The 22,890-nt window shown below is 42.7% G+C and overlaps 1 protein-coding gene across 1 annotated transcript in view; it reads left to right on the forward strand.

Moving 5' to 3' along the window:
- Nucleotides 1–16,963: 16,963 nt before the first annotated feature.
- SLC35B4 (solute carrier family 35 member B4) overlaps nt 16,964–22,890 on the forward strand; it is a 40,986-nt gene continuing 35,059 nt past the window's right edge. The window contains exon 1 of the mRNA XM_027538959.1: nt 16,964–17,314. Within this exon, the coding sequence (XP_027394760.1) occupies nt 17,238–17,314 (77 nt within the window). The 5' untranslated portion in view covers nt 16,964–17,237. The remainder of the gene's footprint in view (nt 17,315–22,890) is intronic.

The raw sequence follows: 22,890 nt of genomic DNA on the forward strand, positions 1-22,890 counted from the left end.
GAGTGTTCCAGGCAGAATGAATAGCAAGTGCAAAGGCCCTGGAGCAGGAATGGGCTCAACATCCTGGAAAAAAAAAAAAAATACCAGCAAGGTGCCCAGAGCGGCTGAAGAGTAGTGGTCCAGGGAAGAGTGGAAGAGAAGTACCAGGGGCTGGGTTATAGCTGGAGTGTCCCGAGACACCTTGGTGGTTTCGTGGGAGTTTATCTTGCATCTCTGACGAAGCTGAAAACCTCGGGGGTCAGTGGAGCAGAGCAGTTACAACTCCAGACTCTAGTATCAGGCAGATCTGGGAGTTAGCCAAGGTCACAACTTTGCATCAGCTTGGAAAGATCTCTTAATCTCACTAAGCTTCAATTTCCTCCTCTAGAAAGTGGAGCTCGTAATAGTGCCCACGCCTATCTCATTGGGTTTTTATGAAGATTAGATGAGAGAAGTTGGGAGAGGTGCTGGACATTGAATAAGTGTCCAAATGTTGTTGTTCAGTCACTAAGTCAGGTCTGACTGTGATCCCATGGACTGCAGCATGCATGCCAGGCTCCTCTGTCCTCCACTATCGCCCAGAGTTTACTGCAAGTCATGTCCATTTAGTCAGTGATGCCGTCCAACCATCTTATTCTCTGTTGCCGCCTTCTCCTCCTGCCCTCAGTCTTTCCCAGCATGAGTGTCTTTAGCTATTACCATTGAGGACAGCAGATCCATGCTCTGCACTTTTATCCATCAGCAGATCCATCTGAAGCTCTTACCACGGACATGCCTTGTGAGGTATAATCCCATACTTCCTAGCATTGTGTTGACCACCTAACCCAATGCCTAATTAACTTTTGTAGATTTACAAAAGAGCAATAACTTTCTAACCCAGGAATCAGTTTACTGACAACTCTATTTGGAACCCAAGAACCAGAAGGAAAACAAAACATGTCTTTAAATTCCCCAAACACTTGCCAGAAAGATTGCAAGCTAAAGCTCCTCCTTCCAACTCTCTGTAACCTAAGAAACCAACTGATGGAGCACGTGATTGGGTTTGAAAACGTTAGGAATAGAGAGCTCCTTGGCCTAATGTTTTCAAACCCAATCACGTGCTCCATCAGTCGGTTTCTTAGGTTACAGAGAGTTGAAAGGGACAGTGGCCAAACACCAACACACTTAGCTTAATGTATAGATAGCAACAGTGCAAAAGAACATCAAATGAAAACCACAGAAAGCAAGGAGGAGAATTCAAAACAGGAAAACAGGAATCTACTCACTCACCCCTTTATTCACGTATTCATTAATTCAGTTACTCAACACATATTTACGGATGATTATTGTTAGCTAGGTACTATTGTTAAGAGCTGGGTATGCAAAAGTGGCAAGACCCTCATCCTTGCCCTGGCAGAGCTTGTGGTGTGGCGGGGGAAGACAAGGAAACAATTTCAATACAGCGTTAAGTTATAGGCCAGAGTGAGCACAGAACACTAGAGGGCGCTGGAGGAGCGTCGATCAGCCTTCATCGGGCAGCGCTCATTTCCTGGAGAAAATTGGAGGCCATTTAGCATCAGGGCACTCAGAGGCCGTGGTCCATCCAGTGACTCAGTAAGAATCACCACACTGCAATAATGGATGCTCAAAACCACAGTGTTCAGTGCACAAGACAAGGATCGGCAATGTTCCCTGTATTTTATTTCATAAGGCAGGGAATAACATGAAGATTTCCATTAAAAATTATTTCAGTACAATTTACAGTTCTTAAATTGATGCATTATCTGGAAATTTTTGCTTCATTGCAATCTTGCCCTCGTGGCACTAACATTTATTTCCTAGTGATACAAGATCTATGAGGGATTATTGTTAGGCCGTAGTTTTTCAGACAATGTATGAGGCTTACTATATAATATTTTGTCTTGTATATAAATATTAGATAAAGCGCCTACTTTTTTAAAAAAACTGGTTATGGGGAAAGGTTTAGGAAGAAACATCCTTTGCTATGGAAGTCCTGTGAAAGTTTGGCATTTTTTCCCCCTATTTTCTTTATTGTGGTAAAAAGACAAATAATATTTTAATGCAATATTTTAAAACATCAAAATCAGTGCAGAAAAAGCCACAATGAATTAAATAACAGTTTTTAATACAGTAAGCTGGGTGAGGCGACTATGCAAATTGAGGGTTGGATCCTGCTTCGTTTTTATTTATTTTTAATTTTTTGGCTGCACTGGGGCTTCATTGCTGTGCACAGGCTTTCTCTGGTTGCAGAGAGTGGGGGGCAGCTTTCTAGTTGTGGTGTGGGGGCTTCTTTCATTGTAGAGCACAGGCTCTAAGTGCATGGGTTTCAGCAGTTGTGGCATGTGGGCCCTGGATTGTACAGGCTTCAGTTGTGGTATGTGAGCTTAGTTGCTCCAAGGCACATGGACTCTTCCTAGACTAGGGATTCAACCCATGCCCCCTGCATTGGCAGACAGATTCTTATCCATTGTACCACCAGGGAAGTCTCTATTTTGTTTTTAATGATGTGCAATTGACATACAATATTATATTAATTGCAGGTGTACAACATGGTGATTCATTTGTATATAACGATCACCACAATAAGTCTAGTTCCATATGTCATCATACAAAGTTAGTACAATATTATTGACTATATCCCCCATGCTGTACTGTACATCCCTATGACATTTATTTTATAACTAGAAGCTTGTACTTTCTGATCCCCTTCACCCATTTTGCATGCTCCCCCACACTTCTCTCCCCGCTAGAAACCACCAATCTATTCTCTGTACCTATGAGTCTGGGTTTGGTTTGGTTTTGTATGTTTGTTTGCTTTATTTTTTTTTTTAGATTCCACATATAAGTGAAATTGTGTGGTATTTGTCTTTCTCTGTATGACTTATTTCACTTAGCATGATACCCTCAAGGTCTATCTCTGTTGTTTGAAAATGGCAAGATCCCATTCTTTTCTATGGTTGAGTAGTGTTCCATTGTGTTTGTATAAATGGCAACCCACTCCAGTACTCTTGCCTTGAAAATCCCATGGATGGAGGAGCCTGGTAGGCTACAAGTCCATGGGGTCACAAAGAGTCGGACATGACTGAGCGACTTCACTTTCACTTTCGTGTGGACATGTGACCATGTGCATGCGTGCTAAAGTCCCTTCAGTTATATCTGACTCTTTGTGACCCCATGGACTGTAGCCTGCCAGGTCCTCTGTCCATGGGATTCTCCAGGCAAGAATACTGGAGCGGGTTGCCATGCCCCTCCTCCAGGGGATCTTCCCAACCCAAGGATTGAATCCACGTCTCCCATGGCTCCCATCGCAGGTGGATTCTTTACTGCTGAGCAACTGGGAAAGCACGTACATATCGTGTGTATGTAATATATATGTGCACCATATATACGCATCTTCTTTCATCCACTGATAGGCATTTAGGTTGTTTCTGTATCTTGACTATTGTAAATAATGCTGCATTGAAAAAGCTTGGTGCTATTAATGCTGCCAATCTAGAACATGAATCTAAAACCTGAAACAGTCAGTTAACTGGGCTATGTTTCATAGCTAAGTCATGACCAGTTGTCCACTTCTTTAGAGCAAAATACTGTAAACAACCCAAAGATCCAAAAACAGGGAACAAAATGTTAAAATGAAACATTCTTCAAGACATACTGTTAGAGAAAAAATTGAGTGAAAAAACCTACATCTTTTATAGTAAGTGGAAGGATGCCCAAAACATCAGTGACAATGCTAGCCTCAAAGTAAGGGTGCTGGGCGACTGAGGTTCAGGAAAGGGAAGGAAATTATTTTACACTGGTATCCTTTGTACCTTTTGAATTTTGTACCATGCACATGTGTTACAAATTCAAAAATCTACAAAAAAAATTTTTAATGAGGATAAAGTAAGAAATGTCATCAGTTGAAAAGGCAACCTGGTGAGATGGTGGAGCAGATTGACCAGGTGCCAAATGAGGGCCAAACAAGAACCCCTTCCTCCTGGTTCTGTTGCTCAGAGCATGATCCAGAGTCTCCAGCCTGGAGAAAGAACATAGCTCAAAAATCCACGCTTTAAAAATGTGAATTAGATGGACTCCAGCACAGATATGCAAATGACTGGTGAGCACATGAAAAGATGCTCAATGTCAGTAATCACTAAAGAAATACAAATCAAAACCACCATGAGATACAACCTCACACCCATTAGGATGGCTACTATTAAAAAATAATAATAAGTGTTGGTAAAGAGACAGAAAAAAAGGGAATCTTTGTGCATTGTTTAGAAACAGAAAATAGTGTGATTGCTGTGGAAAATAGTATGATTGTTTCTCAAAAACTTAAAGATAGAATTAACATCAGATCTAGCACTTCTGAGTATATTCCCAGAAAAATTGAAAGCAGGGTCTTAATGGGATATTTGTACATCCATGTTCATGACAGCATTACTGACAACAGCCAAAAGATGCAACTCAAGTGTCCATCACTGAATGATGGGTAAACAAAATGTGGTGTGAACAGACAGTAGAATATTATTCACCCTTAAAATGGAAAGAAATTCTGACACCTGTGACAACATTGTTGAACCTTGAGGACATTATGCTAAGTGAAATAAGCCACTCAGGTCATCTCAGGAGGCAGAACTTCAGAAAACTAAGATCATGACATCCAGCCCCATCATTTCATGCAAATAGATGGGGAAACAATGGAAACATTGAGAGACTTTATTGTTGGGGGCTCCAAAATCACTGCAGATGGTGACTGCAGCCATGAAATTAAAAGATGCTTACTCCTTGGAAGAAAAGCTATGACCAACCTAGACAGCATATTAAAAAGCAGAGACATTACTTTGCCAACAAAAGTCCATCTAGTCAAAGCTATGGTTTTTCCAGTAGTCACGTATAGATGTGAGAGTTGGACTATAAAGAAAGCTGAATGCTAAAGAATTGATGCTTTTGAACTGTGGTGTTGGAGAAGACTCTTGAGAGTCCCTTGGACTGCAAGGAGATCCAACCAGTCCATCCTAAAGGAAATGAGTCCTGAATATTCATTGGAAGGACTGATGCTGAAGCTGAAACTCCAATAATTTGGCCACCTGATGTGAAGAACTGACTCAATGAAAAAGACCCTGATGCTGGAAAAAATTGAAGGCGGGAGGAGAAGGGGATGATAGAGGATGAGATGGTTGGATGGCATCACCAACTCTATGGACATGAGTTTGAGCAAGCTCTGGGAGTTGGTGATGGACAGGAAAGCCTGGCATGCTGCAGTCCATGGGGTCGCAAAGAATCAGACATGACTGAGCAACTGAACTGAACTGAACTGAACTAAGGCAGTCACAAAATGACAAATACTGCATGTTTCTATTTCAATGAAGTATTTAGAGTAGTCAAATTCACAGAAGCAGAAACTAGAATGGTGGTTTCCAGGGGCTGCAGGGAAGGAGGGAAGGCTGAATGGTTGTTTAATGGGTACAGAGTTTCAGTTTTGCAAGATGAAAAAGGTTCTGAGAATGGATGGTGGTGATGAAAAGGTATTTAATACCACAGAACTGTGCACTTAAAAAGTGTTGAGATGGTAAATTGTGTGTGAAATACATGTTACCACAATTAAAAATAAAATTAAAAAATTTTTAATTTGAATGTACCCAGAAACAGTTTACACCTTCCGATTCCCCCCAAAACTCAATACATTTTGGAGTTTCACACATTTACCTTGAAAATCAGTTTCACATTGACTTCACCTGTCTGGCCCCACATGCATTGAAATTTGTGAGCCCTAGCAAATGTATTTAAACTTTTTGACCCTCAGATTTTTTTGTAGGAATAATAATCCCTATCTCCCTCATGTAATTGATGGAGGGATAGGTGGGCATTTAGAGGCATTTAGAAACTGAACTGGTCACTGTGATGTGCTATGTTCATCGCGGGGAGGAGCTTATCAAAGTGTTCCACCAGGGGGGTTAGTAACATAGCTTAATGCCTGAGCCAGAGAAAAGGTCACAGAACCAGAGTAGGAAAATCAAAATGAAATGAGTCCATCAGTTTGTTTTATTCCCTTAAAATACTATCAGTTATCATCTAGGGGTGAGGGAAGGTGGAAGCATAGTAAGTAACTTAGAGACACATCACATTTGATGCAAACAAGCATGATTGATTCTCTGACATCATTCTTTTCCTAAAAATGGTTTAAGAGTATCTTTTCCTCCATAGTCAGTGTCTCCCATCAGGAAGCTTCCATAAGCCTCTTATCCTTATCCATCAAAGGGCGGACAGAATTTAAACCACAATCACAGAAAACTGATCAAACTGATTACATGGACCACAGCCTTGTCTAATTCAATGAAACTATGACCCATGCCCTGATGAGTCATGGTGGAGAGTTCTGACAAAACGTGGTCCACTGGAGAAGGAAATGGCAAACCACTTCAGTATTCTTGCTTTGAGAACCTCATGAACAGTATGAAAAGGCAAAAAGATATGACACTGAAATATGAACTCCCCAGTCAATATGTGCCTGATATGCTACTGGAGAAGAGTGGAGAAATAACTCCAGAAAGAATGAAGAGACAGAGCCAAAGCAAAAACAATGCCCAGTTGTGGATGTGACTGGCGATGGAAGTAAAGTCCAATGCTGTAAAGAGCAATATTGCATAGGAACCTGGAATGTTAGGCCCATGAATCAAGGTAAATTAGAAGTGGTCAAACAGGAGATGGCAAGAGTGAACATTGACATTTTAGGAATCAGTGAACTAAAATGGAATGGAATTTAATTCGGGTAACTGTTATATCTACCACTGTGGGCAAGAATCCAGAAGAAGAAAAGGAGTAGCCGTCAATAGTCAACAAAATGAATCCGAAATGCAGTACTTGGGTGCAATCTCAAAAATGACAGAATGATCTCTGTTTCCAAGGCAAACCATTCAATGTCACAGTAATTCAAGTCTATGCCCCAACCAGTAATGCTGAAGAAGCTGAAACTGAATGGTTCTATGAAGACCTACAAATGTTCTAGAACTAACATCCAAAAAAAAGATGTCCTTTTCATCATAGGGGACTGGAATGCAAAAGGAAGTCAAGAGATACTGGGAGTAACAGGCAAATTTGGCCTTGAAGTACAAAATGAAGCATGGCAAAGGCTAACGAAGTTTTCCCAAGAAAATGCACTGGTCATAGCAAACACCCTCTTCCAACAACACAAGAGAAGACTCTACACATGGACATCACCAGATGGTCAATACTGAAATCAGATTGATTATATTCTTTGCAGTCAGAGATGGAGAAGCTCTATACAGTCAGCAAAAACAAGGCCAGGCACTGACTGTGGCTCAGATCATGAACTCCTTATTGCCAACTTCAGACTTAAATTGAAGAAAGTAGGGAAAACCACTAGACCATTCAGTTCAGTTCAGTTCAGTCACTCAGTCATGTCCGACTCTTTGCAATCCCATGAACCGCAGCACGCCAGGCCTCCCTGTCCATCACCAACTCCTGGAGTTCACCCAAACTCATGTCCATTGAGTTGGTGATGCCATCCAACCATCTCATCCTCTGTCGTCCCCTTCTCCTCCTGCCCTCAATCTTTCCCAGCATCAGGGTCTTTTCAAATGAGTCAATTCTTCACATCAGGTGGCCAAAGTATTGGAGTTTCAGCTTCAACATCAGTCCTTCCAATGAACACCCAGAATTGATCTCCTTTCAGGTGGACTGGTTGGATCTCCTTGCAATCCAAGGGACTCTAAAGAGTCTTCTCCAACACCACAGTTCAAAAACATCAATTCTTCAGCGCTCATCTTTCTTTATAGTCCAACTCTCACATCCATACATGACCACTGGAAAAACCATAGCCTTGACTATATGGACCTTTGTCGGCAAAGTAACATCTCTGCTTTTTAATATGCTGTCTAGGTTGGTCATAATTTTCCTTCCAAGGAGTAAGTGTCTTTTAATTTTATGGCTGCAATCACCATCTGCAGTGATTTTGGAGCCCAGAAAAATAAAGTCAGCCACTGTTTCCCCATCTATTTGCCATGAAGTGATGGGACCGGTTCAGGTATGACCTAAATCAAATCCCTTACGATCAAATCCCTTACTGTATAAGTGGAAGTGACAAATAGATTCAAGGGATTAGATCTGATAGAGTGCCTGAAGAACTATGGACAGAGGTTTGTGACATTGTACAGGAGGCAGTGATCAAGACCATCCCCAAGAAAAAGAAATGCAAAAAGGCAAAATGGTTATCAGAGGAGGCCTTAAAAATAGCTGAGAAAAGAAGAGAAGCTAAAGGCAAAGGAGAAAGGAAAGATATACCCATTTGAATGCAGAGTTCCAAAGAATAGCAAGGAGATAAAGCCTTCCTCAGTGATCAGTGCAAAAAAAATGGAGGAAAATAATAGAATGGGAAAGACTAGAGGTCTCTTCAGGAATATTAGAGATATCAAGGGTACATTTCATGCAAAGATGGGCTCAATAAAGGACAGAAATGGTATGGACATAACAGAAGCAGAAGATATTAAGAAGAGGTGGCAAGAATACACAGATGAACTATACAAAAAAGATCCTCATGACCCAGATAACCACAATGATGTGGTCACTCACCTAGACCCAGACATCCTTGAATGCGAAGTCAAGTGGGCCTTCGGAAGCATCTCCAAGAACAAAGCTAGTTGAGGTGATGGAATTCCATTTGAGCTATTTCAAATACTAAAAGATGATGGTGTGAAAGTGCTGCACGCAATATGACAGCAAATTTGGAAAACTCAGCAGTGGCCACAGGATTGGGAATGGTCAGTTTTCATTCCAATCCCAAAGAAAGGCAATGCCAAAGAATGCTCAAACTACCACACTATTGCACTCATCTCACATGCTAGCAAAGTAATGCTCAAAATTCTCCAAGCCAGGCTTCAACAGTATGTGAACCATGAAACTTCCAGATGGTCAAGCTGGATTTAGAAAAGGCAGAGGAATGAGAGATCAAATTGCCAACATTCATTGGATCATCGAAAAAGCAAGAGAGTTCCATAAAAACATCTACTTCTGCTTTATTGATTATGCCAAAGCCTTTGACTGTGTAGATCACAATAAAATGTGGAAAATTCTTAAAGAGATGGGAATACCAGACCACCTTACCTGCCTCCTGAGAAATCTGTATGCAGGTCAGGAAGCAACAGTTAAAACTGGACATGGAACAACAGACTGGTTCCAAATAGGAAAAGGAGTACGTCAAGGCTGTATATTGTCACCCTGCTTATTTAACTTATATGCAGAGTACATCATGCGAAATGCCAGGATGGATGAAGCACAAGCTGGAACCCAGATTGCCGGGAGAAATATCAATAACCTCAGATACACAGATGACACCACCCTTATGGCAGAAAGTGAAGAGGAACTCAAGAGCCTCTTGATGAAAATGAAAGAGGAGTGGGAAAAGTTGGCTTAAAACTCAACATTCAGAAAACTAAGATCATGGCATCTGGTCCCATCATTTCATGCAAATAGATGGGGAAACAATGGAAACATTGAGAGACTTTATTTTCTTGGGCTCCAAAATCACTGCAGATGGTGACTGCAGCCATGAAATTAAAAGACACTTGCTCCTTGGAAGAAAAGCTATGACCAACCTGGACAGCATATTAAAAAGCAGAGATATTACTTTGCCAACAAAGGTCCGTCTTGTCAAGGCTATGGTTTTTCCAGTAGTCATGTATGGATGTAAGAGTTGGACTGTAAAGAAAGCTGAGTGCTGAAGAATTTATGCTTCTGAACTATGCTGTTGAAGAAGACTCTTGAGAGTCCCTTGGACTGCAAGGAGTTCCAATCAGTCCATCCTAAAGGAAATGAGTCCTGAATATTCATTGGAAGGACTGATGCTGAAGCTGAACTCCGATACTTTGGCCACCTGATGTGAAGAACTGACTTATTTGAAAAGACCCTGATGCTGGAAAAGATTGAAGGTAGGAGGAAGAGGAGACGACAGAGGATGAGATGGTTGGATGGCATCACCAACTCGATGGACATGAGTTTGAGCAAGCTCTGGGAGTTGGTGATGGACAGGAAAGCCTGGCATGCTGCAGTCCATGGGGTCGCAAAGATTCAGACACAACTGAGCCACTGAACTGAACTTTCCTGGTAGTGAGACTTACCATCTCAATTCAATAATATAATTTAATAAACATCAGTTCAGTAATAATGAAGAGGATTACTGGGAGGCACACAGATCAAAGAGACATAGTTTCTGACATCAGGAGCTTGCCCATAGCCCCTAGAAGGCAGGACTGTTTCTTCAGGCATTTAGCCTGATTTGTAGTTTCTACTATAGCCAGTACCATTTTCAACCCTTCCTCTGTTTTGTATCTAAGAGTTTTGTAAATAGGAGCTGGTTTTTCTAAAGGTCCTTCATTACTTCCTCCCTCCCTTTCTCCCCTCACTCTGTCCCTCCATTCCTTCCTTCCTTTCTACCTCCATCCATACGCATTGAGCATCTGCTATGAGCCAAACGCCATTGAGATATGGAAGGTACCATGATTGATAAGACAAAATCCTTAACTTATGCCACTAACACTCTGATTGAGAAAGTTTCCTTCCTCACCAAAACTCTGTAGTACTCTGAAAAAGGTCATCTGTCTTTGAATAATGTCCTTGAAGAAGCTAGATGACATCAACGTATCAACACATTGGGCACTGCTTGACTCTGACCTATGAAACAAGTAACAAAAATATTTGACTTTATAAATAATACTGTACATATATTTATAGTGTGACTTTCCCATGCACAGCTCCAAGTGTCTCCGGATTTATGTAATGGAGGAGAAAATCATCCTCATATGAAAGATATGAAAACAGGTTTAAAAAAAAAACTCAAGTGACAGATCTCTGTAGGATTGTCAACTTGAGGACACTTGTCGAGGAGTATCCCACAGGAGTCATCTTACTTAATTTTTTGTCAACAAGTTGGTTAAGTGGTTTTAATAAATGATTCAAAATATGTCTGAGTGGCTGGAGCTAGAAGCACAAATGGCTTTTAAGACAACTTTGACAACCTTTTCCTGCTGACACCCCAGGGGCAAAGATGATGAACATTCCCAAAACAATAGGTCCTCCTTGTAAGTGAAGTGGTTGGCATGAGGGTTTGAATACACTGAGCCCCGCTGCTGTCTAAGATGTTGCTATTCATTCAAAGATGCTAGAATTTGGAATGGAATGTAGAAAGGAGCCTGGGAGATGAAGCCTTGTTTGCACTTCATAACTTTGGTTTTATGATGAAACCATTAAAATACTGAAGTTGACATGACACCTAACAAAGTCCCAGGGTGTCCCAGGTGTTGACTTAGAGCCTCCCGGCTCCAAAGACTCCTCTCATGTTTCCTCTTGTGATTCTGGAGGTGGATCCTCTGGCTGTTTATCCTCTGCCAAGTGGCACACTGTGGACCTCAGTCACAATGGTGCTGTAGGAGCACCGCAGGAGGAAGGGCCTTCTTCCTGGATCTGGGGCTTTTTCCTCTCTGCTTCTTTCTACAGCACATGGGACATCCCGTGGCAGTGAATTCAGTGGTTCCATTTCAGGTGGTCACCAGGAAGTTGTCCAGAGCCCCAGCCTGGGTCTGGGTACTTTCTGGAAAGTACACCCCCACAGCAACTTCCCATGACTTAGCCAGTGCCCCAGCCAAACCCTAGAGGGTGGTTCATAGCTAGTTTCATCAGGACCTTACAGAACCTCTCTGCTAGCCAGAGGGCTGTATAGCCATGCCCTCTTCAGGAAAGCCTGAGTCTCAGTTTTCAGGAGAGAAGGCCCTCTCTTCTAGATTTGTTCCTTCCTTGGCGGGTCTGCTCCTGTCCTAGGTCGTACTTGTTCTTCCTATAATCTTGGGAGTTTCTTAACCCCTTAAGGTAACGAATCCTCTGTTACTAGTTAATACTCTTGTATATTAAACTTTTCCTAAAGACCTTGATTAATTCACTGATACCCAACAGAAATGTGTGTTTATGTTCACCAAAAGTTATGTACAAGAAATTTCATAGTTGCACTTTCCATAGTGGCCAAAATGTCCATCACCAAGAAATTGTAGTACGTTAATACAAGGGAATGCTATCCAGCAATGAGAGTAAATGAACCACAAGTACATGCAACGGCACAGATGAACTGACGAACTGATGTTAGGTGAAAGAAGCAGAAACAAAAGAAAATATTCTGTATGATTCCATTTATGTCAAGTCCCAAACCAGGCAAAACTGATCTCCGGTGCTAAAAAGTAAGAAACGTGGTTATTCCTGGAGGGGACTAATGATTCAAAGGAGGCACAGGGATCTTTGGGGGTGCTGGTAATGTTCTGTTTCCTGGCCAGGGTATTGGTTATATATCGTTTATGCAAATTCATTGAGTAGTGCATTTTTGACGTTTGTATTTTAGAAATGTTTCAAGCTGAAATGTATGATGTAGTTATTGAAATTATAAAGTGTGACTTATTTGACTCAAATAATGATAGTTCAGTTGGTAAAGAATCCGCCTGCAATGCAGGAGACCCCAGTTTGATTCCTGGGTTGGGAAGATCCGCTGGAGAAGGGATAGGCTACCGACTCCAGTGTACTTGGGCTTCTCTTGTGACTCAGCTGATAAAGAATCCACCTGCAACGTGGGAGACCTGGGTTTGATCCCTGGGTTGGGAAGATCCCCTGGAGAAGGGAAAGGCTACCCATGCCAGTATTCTGGCCTGGAAAATTCCGTGGACTGTATAGTCCATGGGGTCACAAAGAGTCGGACATGACTGAATGACTTTCACTTTCACTTCCCAATGAAGTCAAACTCATTCATTCAACAAAAAGTATATGTATGTATTACATACCAGTCACTGTCTATAATGCTAAGGATCTAGAGATGAATTAGTTATTGTGGTTCCTGTTCATAAAGGGGCATAGTATAAAGGAGGAGACTGACATGAACATGTAAACTACAGTGCAACATGATTCACGGGTTGGTTCGGGTATGTATGGGGTGCTAGAGATATAGAGGAGGAAGCTGTGAATGGCGCACTGAAAAACTACACACAGAAAGGTGATGTTTCAGCAGGGGACTTCCCCCCATGCACAGTGAAGTACCTACTCACTCCTCTGTCCTCCATTGCCATAAAGGGATGAGCAGGAGTTGGCCAAAGTGAAAAGGGTGTTCTGAGCAGGCCAAACAGCATGTGGAGATGTGAACTTTGAGTCTCCATAAACTCAGAGAACAGTGTTTAATGTGGCAGGAATCCAGGTAGTCCTGGAAAGAATGGCAGGAGAGGAAATTCCAAATGTAAACTGAGGCTTTGGCAGGAGAGGAAATTCCAAATGTAAACTGAGGCTTGATGGTGATACGTCTGTATGCCTTCTACAGAGTGTGAATTTCACACAAGGAGCCAAAAAACAACGTATAATTAGTCTTCAAAGATGCCTCTCTACCCACACATAGCTGATGCTTTTGCTAGTCCCTTCTCAGAATGAATCTGAGAATCATTCTTGGCCAGTGGAACCAATAGAATTTGGTGCAAGTGATATCTGAGACCACTTCAGCTTCTCTGACTTGATTTCCTGGAATGCTTGTTCTAGGGGGAGCTAGTTGTCTTGTAGGAAGTCTGGCTATTTTGAGTTCACCTTATTGTGAGGAAGCACAACCTAAGAGAGGCCATGAGGAGAGACCCTTCACCAGCCAAGACTTCAGATGACTCCCCTGTAGCTGACATCTGGCCACAACTGCATCCAAAACCCCAGTGGAGAATGGACTAGCCATGTGTCGGACGTTGTCAACATACAGAACTGTGAGTGAGAGAAAATATTTTTGTTCTGTGCTGTCTTTTCTAAATATTTATTTCTTTTGGCTGTGCTGGGTCTTTGTTGCTCTGCACCCAGGCTTTCTGTAGTTGTGGAGAGCGGGGGCTACTGTCTACTTCTGGCATGTGGGCTTATTGTGGCTTCTCGGCTTTTCTCATTGTGGAGCATGGGCTCTAGGCTTCTCAGGCTTCAGTGAGGATCTAGAGATGAATTAGTTGGGTTGCACAGGCTTAGTTGCTCCATGGCACGTGGGATCTTCCCAGACCAGGGTCGAACTGTGTCTCCTGTATTGGCAGGTGGATTCTTAACCACTGGACCACCAGGGAAGCCCTATACTATGTTTTCAGTCGCCATATTTTGGGGTGGTTTGTTACAAAGTAGTAGCAATTGGAAGACTTGTTGGAATAGCATTGTGACATAAAGAGTCTATTTTTGGGAGCAGTGTGGAGACAGCATGGAGGATGGGCTGAAGCTACCAAGAATGTGTTAGGAGGGGAAGTGTGCATGGATGTAAACAGAAAGCAAAGGCTGGAATCTAGAGATACTTGTCAGGTAGAAGTGTTGTGAAAAGAAGACTATGAATATCTTTCAGCTTTTTGCCCAAAGAGAACAGGTGGTGGATAATGTCCTTAATAGAAATAAGGGCCCTATTTGAGAGGGTAGATAATGAACTGTGTATATGTTGATGTTGAGGGGGTTACAAGGATTCATTGGTGAAAATGTCTGATAAGCAATTGGAAACTTTAAGGCACACAGGAGATTGGGGCTGCACGTGTACATTCATGTACCATCTCAATTAACAAACAGTGATGGCTGAAGTTATGGAGGCGAGGTCATCAATAGAAAGTATACACAGCAACAGGAGGAGGGACAGATAGTAGAGGTTTGTTACGAGAATTCAGTGGACAGAGCAGGAAAAAACCAAATAAAAACTGAAAACAGATTAAGTCAGAGAAGTAGAAAATTCATGTCATACAAGCAGAAGGACAAGAGAATGTCAAGAGCATTGAGCTCTCATTATCAAAAGTCATTGCAAGATTGAGTAAGGTGAGCTTGTGGTATTTGGTTTTGACAATTAAGCGGTCACTAGGTTTCTTAAATAAGACTGCTTTCAATAGGCTGGCTTCAGTTAGAGTAAAATGAAGAAACCACGAATATAGATTATTCTTTAAAGATATTTGGCGTTAAAGTGAAGGAGAAAGACATGGTAGCTTATTTGAGCATGATTGTAGGCCATGAGGGAAAAAGGAGCCTGGCTGGCCACCTGGAAGTGAAAGTCGCCCAGTCATGTCTGACTCTTTGCAACCCATGGCCTATACAGTCCATGGAATTCTCCAGGCCAGAATACTGGAGTGGGTAGCCTTTCCCTTCTCCAGGAGATCTTCCCAACCCAGGGATGGAACCAGGTCTCCTGCATTGCAGGTGGACTCTTTACCAGCTGAGCCACAAGGGGCACTAAATCCCTGAGCCAATGGAAGGGGTGGGATAAAAAGGTCTTCAGAGTCAACTAGTTAATAGTCGTCTAGGGGGAAAATCCCATAGACAGAAGAGCCTTTCAGGCTACAGTCTGTGGGGTTGCAAAGAGTTGGACACGACTGAACAACAGCACACACACTTCAAAGTGTGGTGGATGGATCTGTAGCATCACCACCGCCTGGGAACTTGCTGGAAATGCAGACCCTCAGGATCTGCACTTTCACAAGATCCCCAGATGATCATAGCTTTTAATCCTTACAACCACCAGGTAAGATGGGCATTGCTGTGTTCTGTGCTTAGTTACTTCTGCTGCTGCTGCTGCTAAGTCACTTCAGTCGTGTCTGACTCTGTGCAACCCTATGGACAGCAGCCCACCAGCTCCTCTGTCCACAGGATTCTCTAGGCAAAAATACTGGAGTGGGTTGCCATTTCCTTCTCCAGTACTGGGATGTGGGAGACCTAAAAGAGAAGGGCAACACATGTGGGGAACCAGAATCGTAGAGTAGAGTGTGGCCTGGTCAGGGTACAAGGAGGGATTGCTTGGACTCAGTTTTTTATGGTCTGTAAAATTGAGGGAGTTGAGTGATAGCCCCTTCCAGTGCTGATATAATGTACTGTTGTGTGTTAGTTGCTCAGTCATGTCCGACTCCTTGCAATCCATGGACTGCAGCCCACCAGGCTCCTCTGTCCATGGAATTCTCCAGGCGAATACTGGTGGCTTCAGTCGTGTCCAATTCTTGGTGACCCCCTGGACAGTAGCCCACCAGGCTCCTTCGTCCATGGGGATTCTCCAGGCAAGAATACTGGAGTGGTTTGTCATGCCTTCTTCCAGAGGATCTTCCCAACCCATGGACTGAACCCAGGGCTCCCGAATTGCCGGCGGATTCTTTACCATCTAAGTCACAAGGGAAGCAAGATGGGCATTACTGTTCCCATCTTTACGTATAATAAGAAACCGGTTGCCTTAGCTGAGCTGATTAGTGGCTAAGCCAAGATTGAGTACTAGAACTTCCTGAGTCCAAGTTCCGTTCAGTCTCTCAGTCGTGTCCGACACTTCGCGACCCCATGGACCGCAGCACGCCAGGCCTGCCTTCCATCACCAACTCCCTGAGTCCAAAGTTCTTCTCAAAAGGTAGAGAAGGAAGTTCAGAAAATTTGCACTTTCTCCCAATTCAGGAGAATTGTCAGATCCTGCTGTTGCTGCTGCTAATTCGCTTCAGTCGTGTCCAACTCTGTGCGACCCCATAGACGGCAGCCCACCAGGCCCCGCCGTCCCGGGGATTCTCCAGGCAAGAACACTGGAGTGGGCTGCCATTTCCTCCTCCAATGCATGAAAGTGAAAAGTGAAAGTGAAGTCGCTCAGTCGTATCCGACTCTTTGTGACCCCATGGACTGCAGCCTACCAGGCTCCTCCGTCCATGGGATTTTCCAGGCAAGAGTACTGGAGTGGGTTGCCATTGCCTTCTCCGTGTTAGATCCTAGAACACTTCTAATTATCAGTCAATCACAGGTGTGTTGTTCTAGTGCCCTCAGCTGTGAGTTTGCCCTGAAAACGATGGACGAATCCTTTTCGTAGCCTTTGGCTGCCTCACGGGAAACAACATTGACAGCGTTGGAACTTCACTTCCCAGCAAGCCTCGCGGCTCGCTACGGCGCGAGGCATGACGGGCACCTCGCCTCTCTCTTCGATTGAGCTGCCCGGCAGAAGCGGAATACGTTGCAGCTTGACGTACGGGCGCGCGGCATTCTGGGAAGTGTAGTCTAGCCCGGACTCGGACGACCCCTCGTATGAATGGGGCTCCGGTTGACGGCGAACTACAGCTCCTTGACCGGCAGCGTTGGTGGCAGCCGCTGAGAAAAGGGAGACCGTCACGGACCCGGGAGAGCGGCGCTCCAGGACGGTGGTGATGTTCAGTGCCACGGCGAGGCGGTAGCCGGGCTTCCTGGGGTAGTGGTCTAGTTGGGCGCTTCCTCTGCGCTCTCGCTCCCCTTCCCCTGTCTTGGCCATGCGCCCGGCCTTCGCGGTGGGCCTGGTTTTCGCAGGCTGCTGCAGTAACGTGATCTTCCTAGAGCTCCTGGCCCGGTGAGTGACCCCCGTCGGTCGCACAAAAGAAGCGGGAGGAGGGGCGCCCCCGAACGCTGCAGCTCGGCGTACCCCCCGCGCCCGCGCCCGCGCCCGCGCCCGCGCCCGGTCTTGTTGCCGTTCCCTCCTTACCCCGAGGCGCGCGCGGGCCGGGATGGAATCGCCTCCGCCCGGGTCTGCTCTGGACTACCTGGGACCTTTTTGAGTTGGCTGGTCCGTCATCCTATGCACCGTCAGCTCTCCTGCCCAACAGTTTCTCAGCATCCCTCTAGGGGAACCCTCGGGGTGTATGCTATCGTCACCCGCCCGTTTCATACCCTGGAGGATTGAAGTCTGTAGAGTTTCCACCCCGCAGGGTCGAAGGTAACTCGTGGCAGAAGCCAAGATTCCCCCCAGCTCTTCTCGATCCTGCTAATGCCTCTTGTATGACTTGAGCAAAGCTTGGACTTAAAAAGCAGTCTGACTTGGTTTACACTGCAAAGAAGGTTTCAGTTGTATTAAAGTAGGCTGCAGAACATTTGTTTTATTGGCCTTAGAGATGGTTATGATACTTCACCCAGCATACCTCTTGGGGATGTAGTAGAACGAATTCTTAGGCAGAAAGTTGTCTAATTGACCGGAGATAGATTTTCCAGCATTAAGATACTATTCAATAAATTAGGAAGCTTGCAATTTGAGGCGTAAACTTTATAAATTAAGAATGGTTATGACACTTTCCCAAAGGACACTAAGGTAGCTTTATTGAGGTGGCACACAAACAGTATTAAGTAACAATGTGCAAAGGTCATTGAGCACAAACTGTTACAGAAAAGGCGACAAGTGGACTGGAAAAGCTCAAGACTGAAAATCTCATGAGTTTCAGCCTTTGGCTCTGTCATTCGCCTGGCTGTGTGACGTTTTCAAGTTATTTAGCCTCTCTGGGCTTCCTTTTTCCAGCTATAAAATAATATCTGTGCTGTTTAACACCTTGTTTTAAAATCTGCACAATTATCTCCATTGCCTATCACAACAATCTTATGTACAAGATAGGTCAACAATTATATTCTCTGTTTTACTGAAAGTGAAACACGTCCCAAGAAATTAGGTTCTCTTTTATCACTTGTAAGTGGCGGAACCAGAACTGGAACCCAAGAATCTAAACTCTTAGTCGAGTATCTTTTTCAGCCTTCCTGTTATTTTTAAACTGGAGTAGCCCATAGTTTTGGTCACCCAGTTCCTCGTGTGGTGCTTATTAGACTTGTATTTTATTTTCATGACACTATTGATTAAGTTATTCAGAAGCAACCAGTTTACTTAAGGGAATTCTTTGGGGTTAATTTTTGCAATTACAGAGCTTGAAATTTTATTATGCAAAAAGTGTTGATAAAGATCTGTCATTTGTCATTCTTGGGACTAAGTGGTGAGGGATATGAAAATAAAAGGAAAAGATGCACCCAGCTGTCAGCTGGTACACTTCAAAGGAAGGTCACTTTGGAAATTGGTTTAAAAATATAAAAATGTGATGAAATCAGGTCAGCCATGGAAATGAAGGTCAGAGAATAATAGTGTGTTTATGTTGAATATGCCATTAAATTAAATCTTGCCAAAGGCTGTATGACATCAGAATATGCTAGCAACTGAGAGCCTTTTTTTTTTAACCAGTTGTGAGCCCTTAGCTAAATTACTTGGTCTTTCTGAGTCTGTTCCTGAGCTGTGAAAGGGTGGCGATAGCTCTGCCAGCCTCACAGGGTTTTGAAGGATTAAATGAAATTCATGTGCAAAGCCTGAAGCTCATATTTGGTTCGTTCCCCTTTTAACAACTTTTGTTTCAGTATTTGTATACCCGTTTTATTGGGCTTCCCAGGTGGCTCAGTGGTAAAGTATCCGCCGGCAATGCAGGAGATGAGAGTTCAATCCCTTGGTCAGGAAGATGCCCTGGAGGAGTGCATGGCAACCTACTCCAGTATTCTTGCCTGGAGAATCCCATGGACAGAGGAGGCTGGTGGGCTACAGCCCATGGGGTTGCAAAGAGTTGGACATGATTTAGTGATAAACAACAACTCTGTTTTATTAACTGTTCCTGAAAAGTTATAGGTAAATATGACTGTACAGAATGTTTTTCTGCATTATTCATCTGAATGTTTGCATACAGTGGTAAGGGGTACATTTGCTAATTTAATGAGTGGTACCCCAGACTGAATAGTAGTTTTTTCCTAATTTTCTTGGGCAACTCCAACTTAATCATGTTTCAGATTGAGAAAGTAAGAACTGGTTGGACTAGATAGTCTTCAAGGTTCTTTGTAGATTTGGCTTCCCATAATTTGTAACTCTTGTCTTGGGACATCATGCTGCTGCTAAGTCGCTTCAGTCGTGTCCGACTCTGTGCGACCCCATAGATGGCCGCCCACCAGGCTCTGCTGTCCCTGGGATTCTCCAGGCAAGAACACCGGAGTGGGTGGCCATTTCCATCTCCAATGCAGGAGACTGAAAAGTGAAAGTGAAGTCAGTTGTGTCCGACTCTTCATGACCGCATGGACTGCAGCCTACCAGGCTCCTCCATCCATGGGATTTTCCAGGCAAGAGTACTGGAGTGGGGTGCCATCGCCTTCTTCATAGTGGAAAGCTAATAAAATTTTGTAGAGCAGGCACTGTGCTTCTTCTGTGGTTTTCTTGAAATCATTAGGTATGGAACACCAAGTATGAATGGAAATACTAAAGTGACTTGTAAAATGAGCATTTTTAATCATTCTCTTCCAAATTGGAAAACAAATTTAGGTTTTTCTTTCTGATTTCATACCTATGATTGGGACCTATAATAAAATACAAAGCACCCATGCAGTGCATAGGGCAAGCATGAAGTATTGAATGAGTGCTTTGATCTTCCTTCTGAGAGAGTTCACCTTCTACTTCGGAATCAAGATATACATCAGTTCCCTGTCTAGGCAAAGTGTCTTAGATCAGGAAAACAATCTGAAACATTTTCTTTTCGGCATTTTATTTTTTAATCAAGTGCCTAATGTTAAATAAGGACATTTTCTAAAAGTAAAACTTTGGATTCTTGCCAAAGAGAATTCAAACAGAAATGATTTGCAGTTAGTGATTATAATTCCTGAGGAATAAAGTTCAAGAAAATAAGTGATTTAGGAGAAAAAGATCTAGGTTTGTACTCTGATGTTTTCAAATGAATTATTCAAGTTAAATTGTTCCACTGGTAGCTATACAGCATTGTGTTCTTAAAAAGTTCGGTAAATTGATTTCTTAAAAATTGAATTATGTGGGCACATTAGGGAGATATAAAAATCCTATGGAAATAGAGACAAAGTAGATTAGATTGTCAAGAGGAGGGGGACATGGGGACTGATTCCTAATGGGTATGGGATTTCTTTTGGAATGTCTTAAAATTAAATAATGGAAATGACTGCACAACTCTACATATACTAAAAATCACTGAATTAAAAAGGGACCTCCTTGGCAGTGCAGTGGTTAAGACTCAGCGCTTCCAGTGCAGGGGCACGAGTCAATCCCCGGTGGGGGAACTAAGATCCCACATGCTACGTGACAAAAAAGAAAAAAATAATAATAACAATGATAATAATAAATAGAATAATAATAAAATGGAAACACCATTTATTTGCCAGGTAGCCCTGAGAGACTTACCTAACTCAGTGTCATATGGCCCTCAGTGTCTTTAGCAATGAAATGGGCATAATAATACCTACTATGGAGACAGGTATTGTTATAAAATAACACCATGAAGCCATCATAATCAAGGTAATAAACATATCCATCACCTCCAAAATTTTCTTGTGTTCTATTTTATGATAAGAACACTGAACATAAGATGTACCCTCTTAACAAATTCTAAAGTGTACAATATGGAATTGTTAACCATATGTACTTCAATGCACAGGTATCTTTTGAACTTATTTGCTTTGTATAACTGAAAACTTACACCCATTAAACAACAGGTCCCCGTTTTCCCTTCCCCCTTGACCTTGGTGGTCTCCATCTGTTGTCTGCTTCTGTAAGATTGATTTTAGATGCTTCATGTAAGAGGAGTCATGCAGTATTTCCCCTTTTGTGACTGACTTCATTTAGCATGTCTTCCATGTCGTTGCAAATGATATCATTTCCTTCTTTTTTAAGGTTAATAGTATTGTATGTTTATACCACATTTTCTGTATCTATTCACCTGTCCATGGACATTTCAGTTGTTTCTGTATCATCACCAGGTATTGCAAATAGTGCTGCAGTGAATACGGGGGTACAGCTATGCTTTCAAGATCTTGATTTCAGTCAGTTATTTTTAACATTTAAAAAACTTGAAATATAGTTGATTTCTAATGTGCCAATCTCTGCTATACAGCAAAGTGACTCAGTTATACACATACATAAATTTTTGTGGGGGTGGGGGAGTGCGTCCCTTGTAGCTTAGTAGGTTAAGAATGTTAACCTGCCTGCAATGCAGGAGACCTGGGTTTGATTCTTGGGTTGGAAAGATCCCCTGGAGAAGGAAATGGCTACCCACTCCAGTATTCTTGCCTGAGAATCCCATGGACAGAGGAGCCTGGCAGGCTACAGTCCATGGGGTTGCAAAAGTCGGACATCACTTAGCGACTAAACCACCAACCGCCACCACATACATGTTTTTAAATATTCTTTTCCATTATGGTATATGGTGTATCCCAGGAGACTGCATAGTTCCCTGTGCTATACAGTAGGACCTTGTTATTTATCCATTCAATGTATAATAGTTTGCATCTGCTAACCCCAAACTCCCCAGTCCATCGCTGTCCTCCCCTCCCCCTTAGCAATCACAAATCTGACCTCTATGTCTGTGGTTCTATTTCTGTTTTATAGATGGGTTCATTTTTGCCATTTTTAGATTCCACATATAAATGATGTCATGTGGTCTTTCTCTCTCTGACTTCACTTAGCATGATATTCTCTAGTTGCATCCATGTTGCTGCAAATGGCATTATTTTGTTTGTTTGTTTTTTTTATGGCCGAATAATGTTCCGTTGTATGTATGTACTATATCTTCTTTATCCGTTCATCTGTTGATGGACGTTTGAGTTGTGTCCATGTCTTAGCTATTGTGAGTAGTGCTGCTTTGAACACTGGCGTATGTGTATCTTTCTGAGTTAGAGTTATCTCTGGATGTATGCACAGGAATGGGTTTGCTGGAACATAAGATAAGTCTGTGTTTAATCTTCTGAGGAACCTCCATACTGTTTTGCATAGTGGCTGCACCAATTTATATTCCCACCAACAGATAGGAGAGTTCCCTTTTCTCCACATCCTCTTCAGCATTTGTTGTTTGTAGACTTTTTAATGATGGGTCATTCTGACTGGTGTGAGGTGGTACCTCATTGTAGTTTTGATTTGCATTTCTCTAATACAGTGATGTTGAATATCTTTTCATGGGCCATCTGTATGTCTTCTTTGGAGAATTGTCTATTAAGGTCTTCTGATTGGGTTGTTTTTTTTGTTGTTGGGTTGTATGAGTTGTTTGTATGTTTTGGAGATTAAGCCCTTGTATGGCGCATCATTTGCAAATGATGCTATGGCTTTCATTCTATAGATTTTTTTTTTTT

This window comes from Bos indicus x Bos taurus, chromosome 4 (assembly GCF_003369695.1).
Source record: "Bos indicus x Bos taurus breed Angus x Brahman F1 hybrid chromosome 4, Bos_hybrid_MaternalHap_v2.0, whole genome shotgun sequence".
In the NCBI taxonomy this organism is placed as follows: domain Eukaryota; kingdom Metazoa; phylum Chordata; class Mammalia; order Artiodactyla; family Bovidae; genus Bos; species Bos indicus x Bos taurus.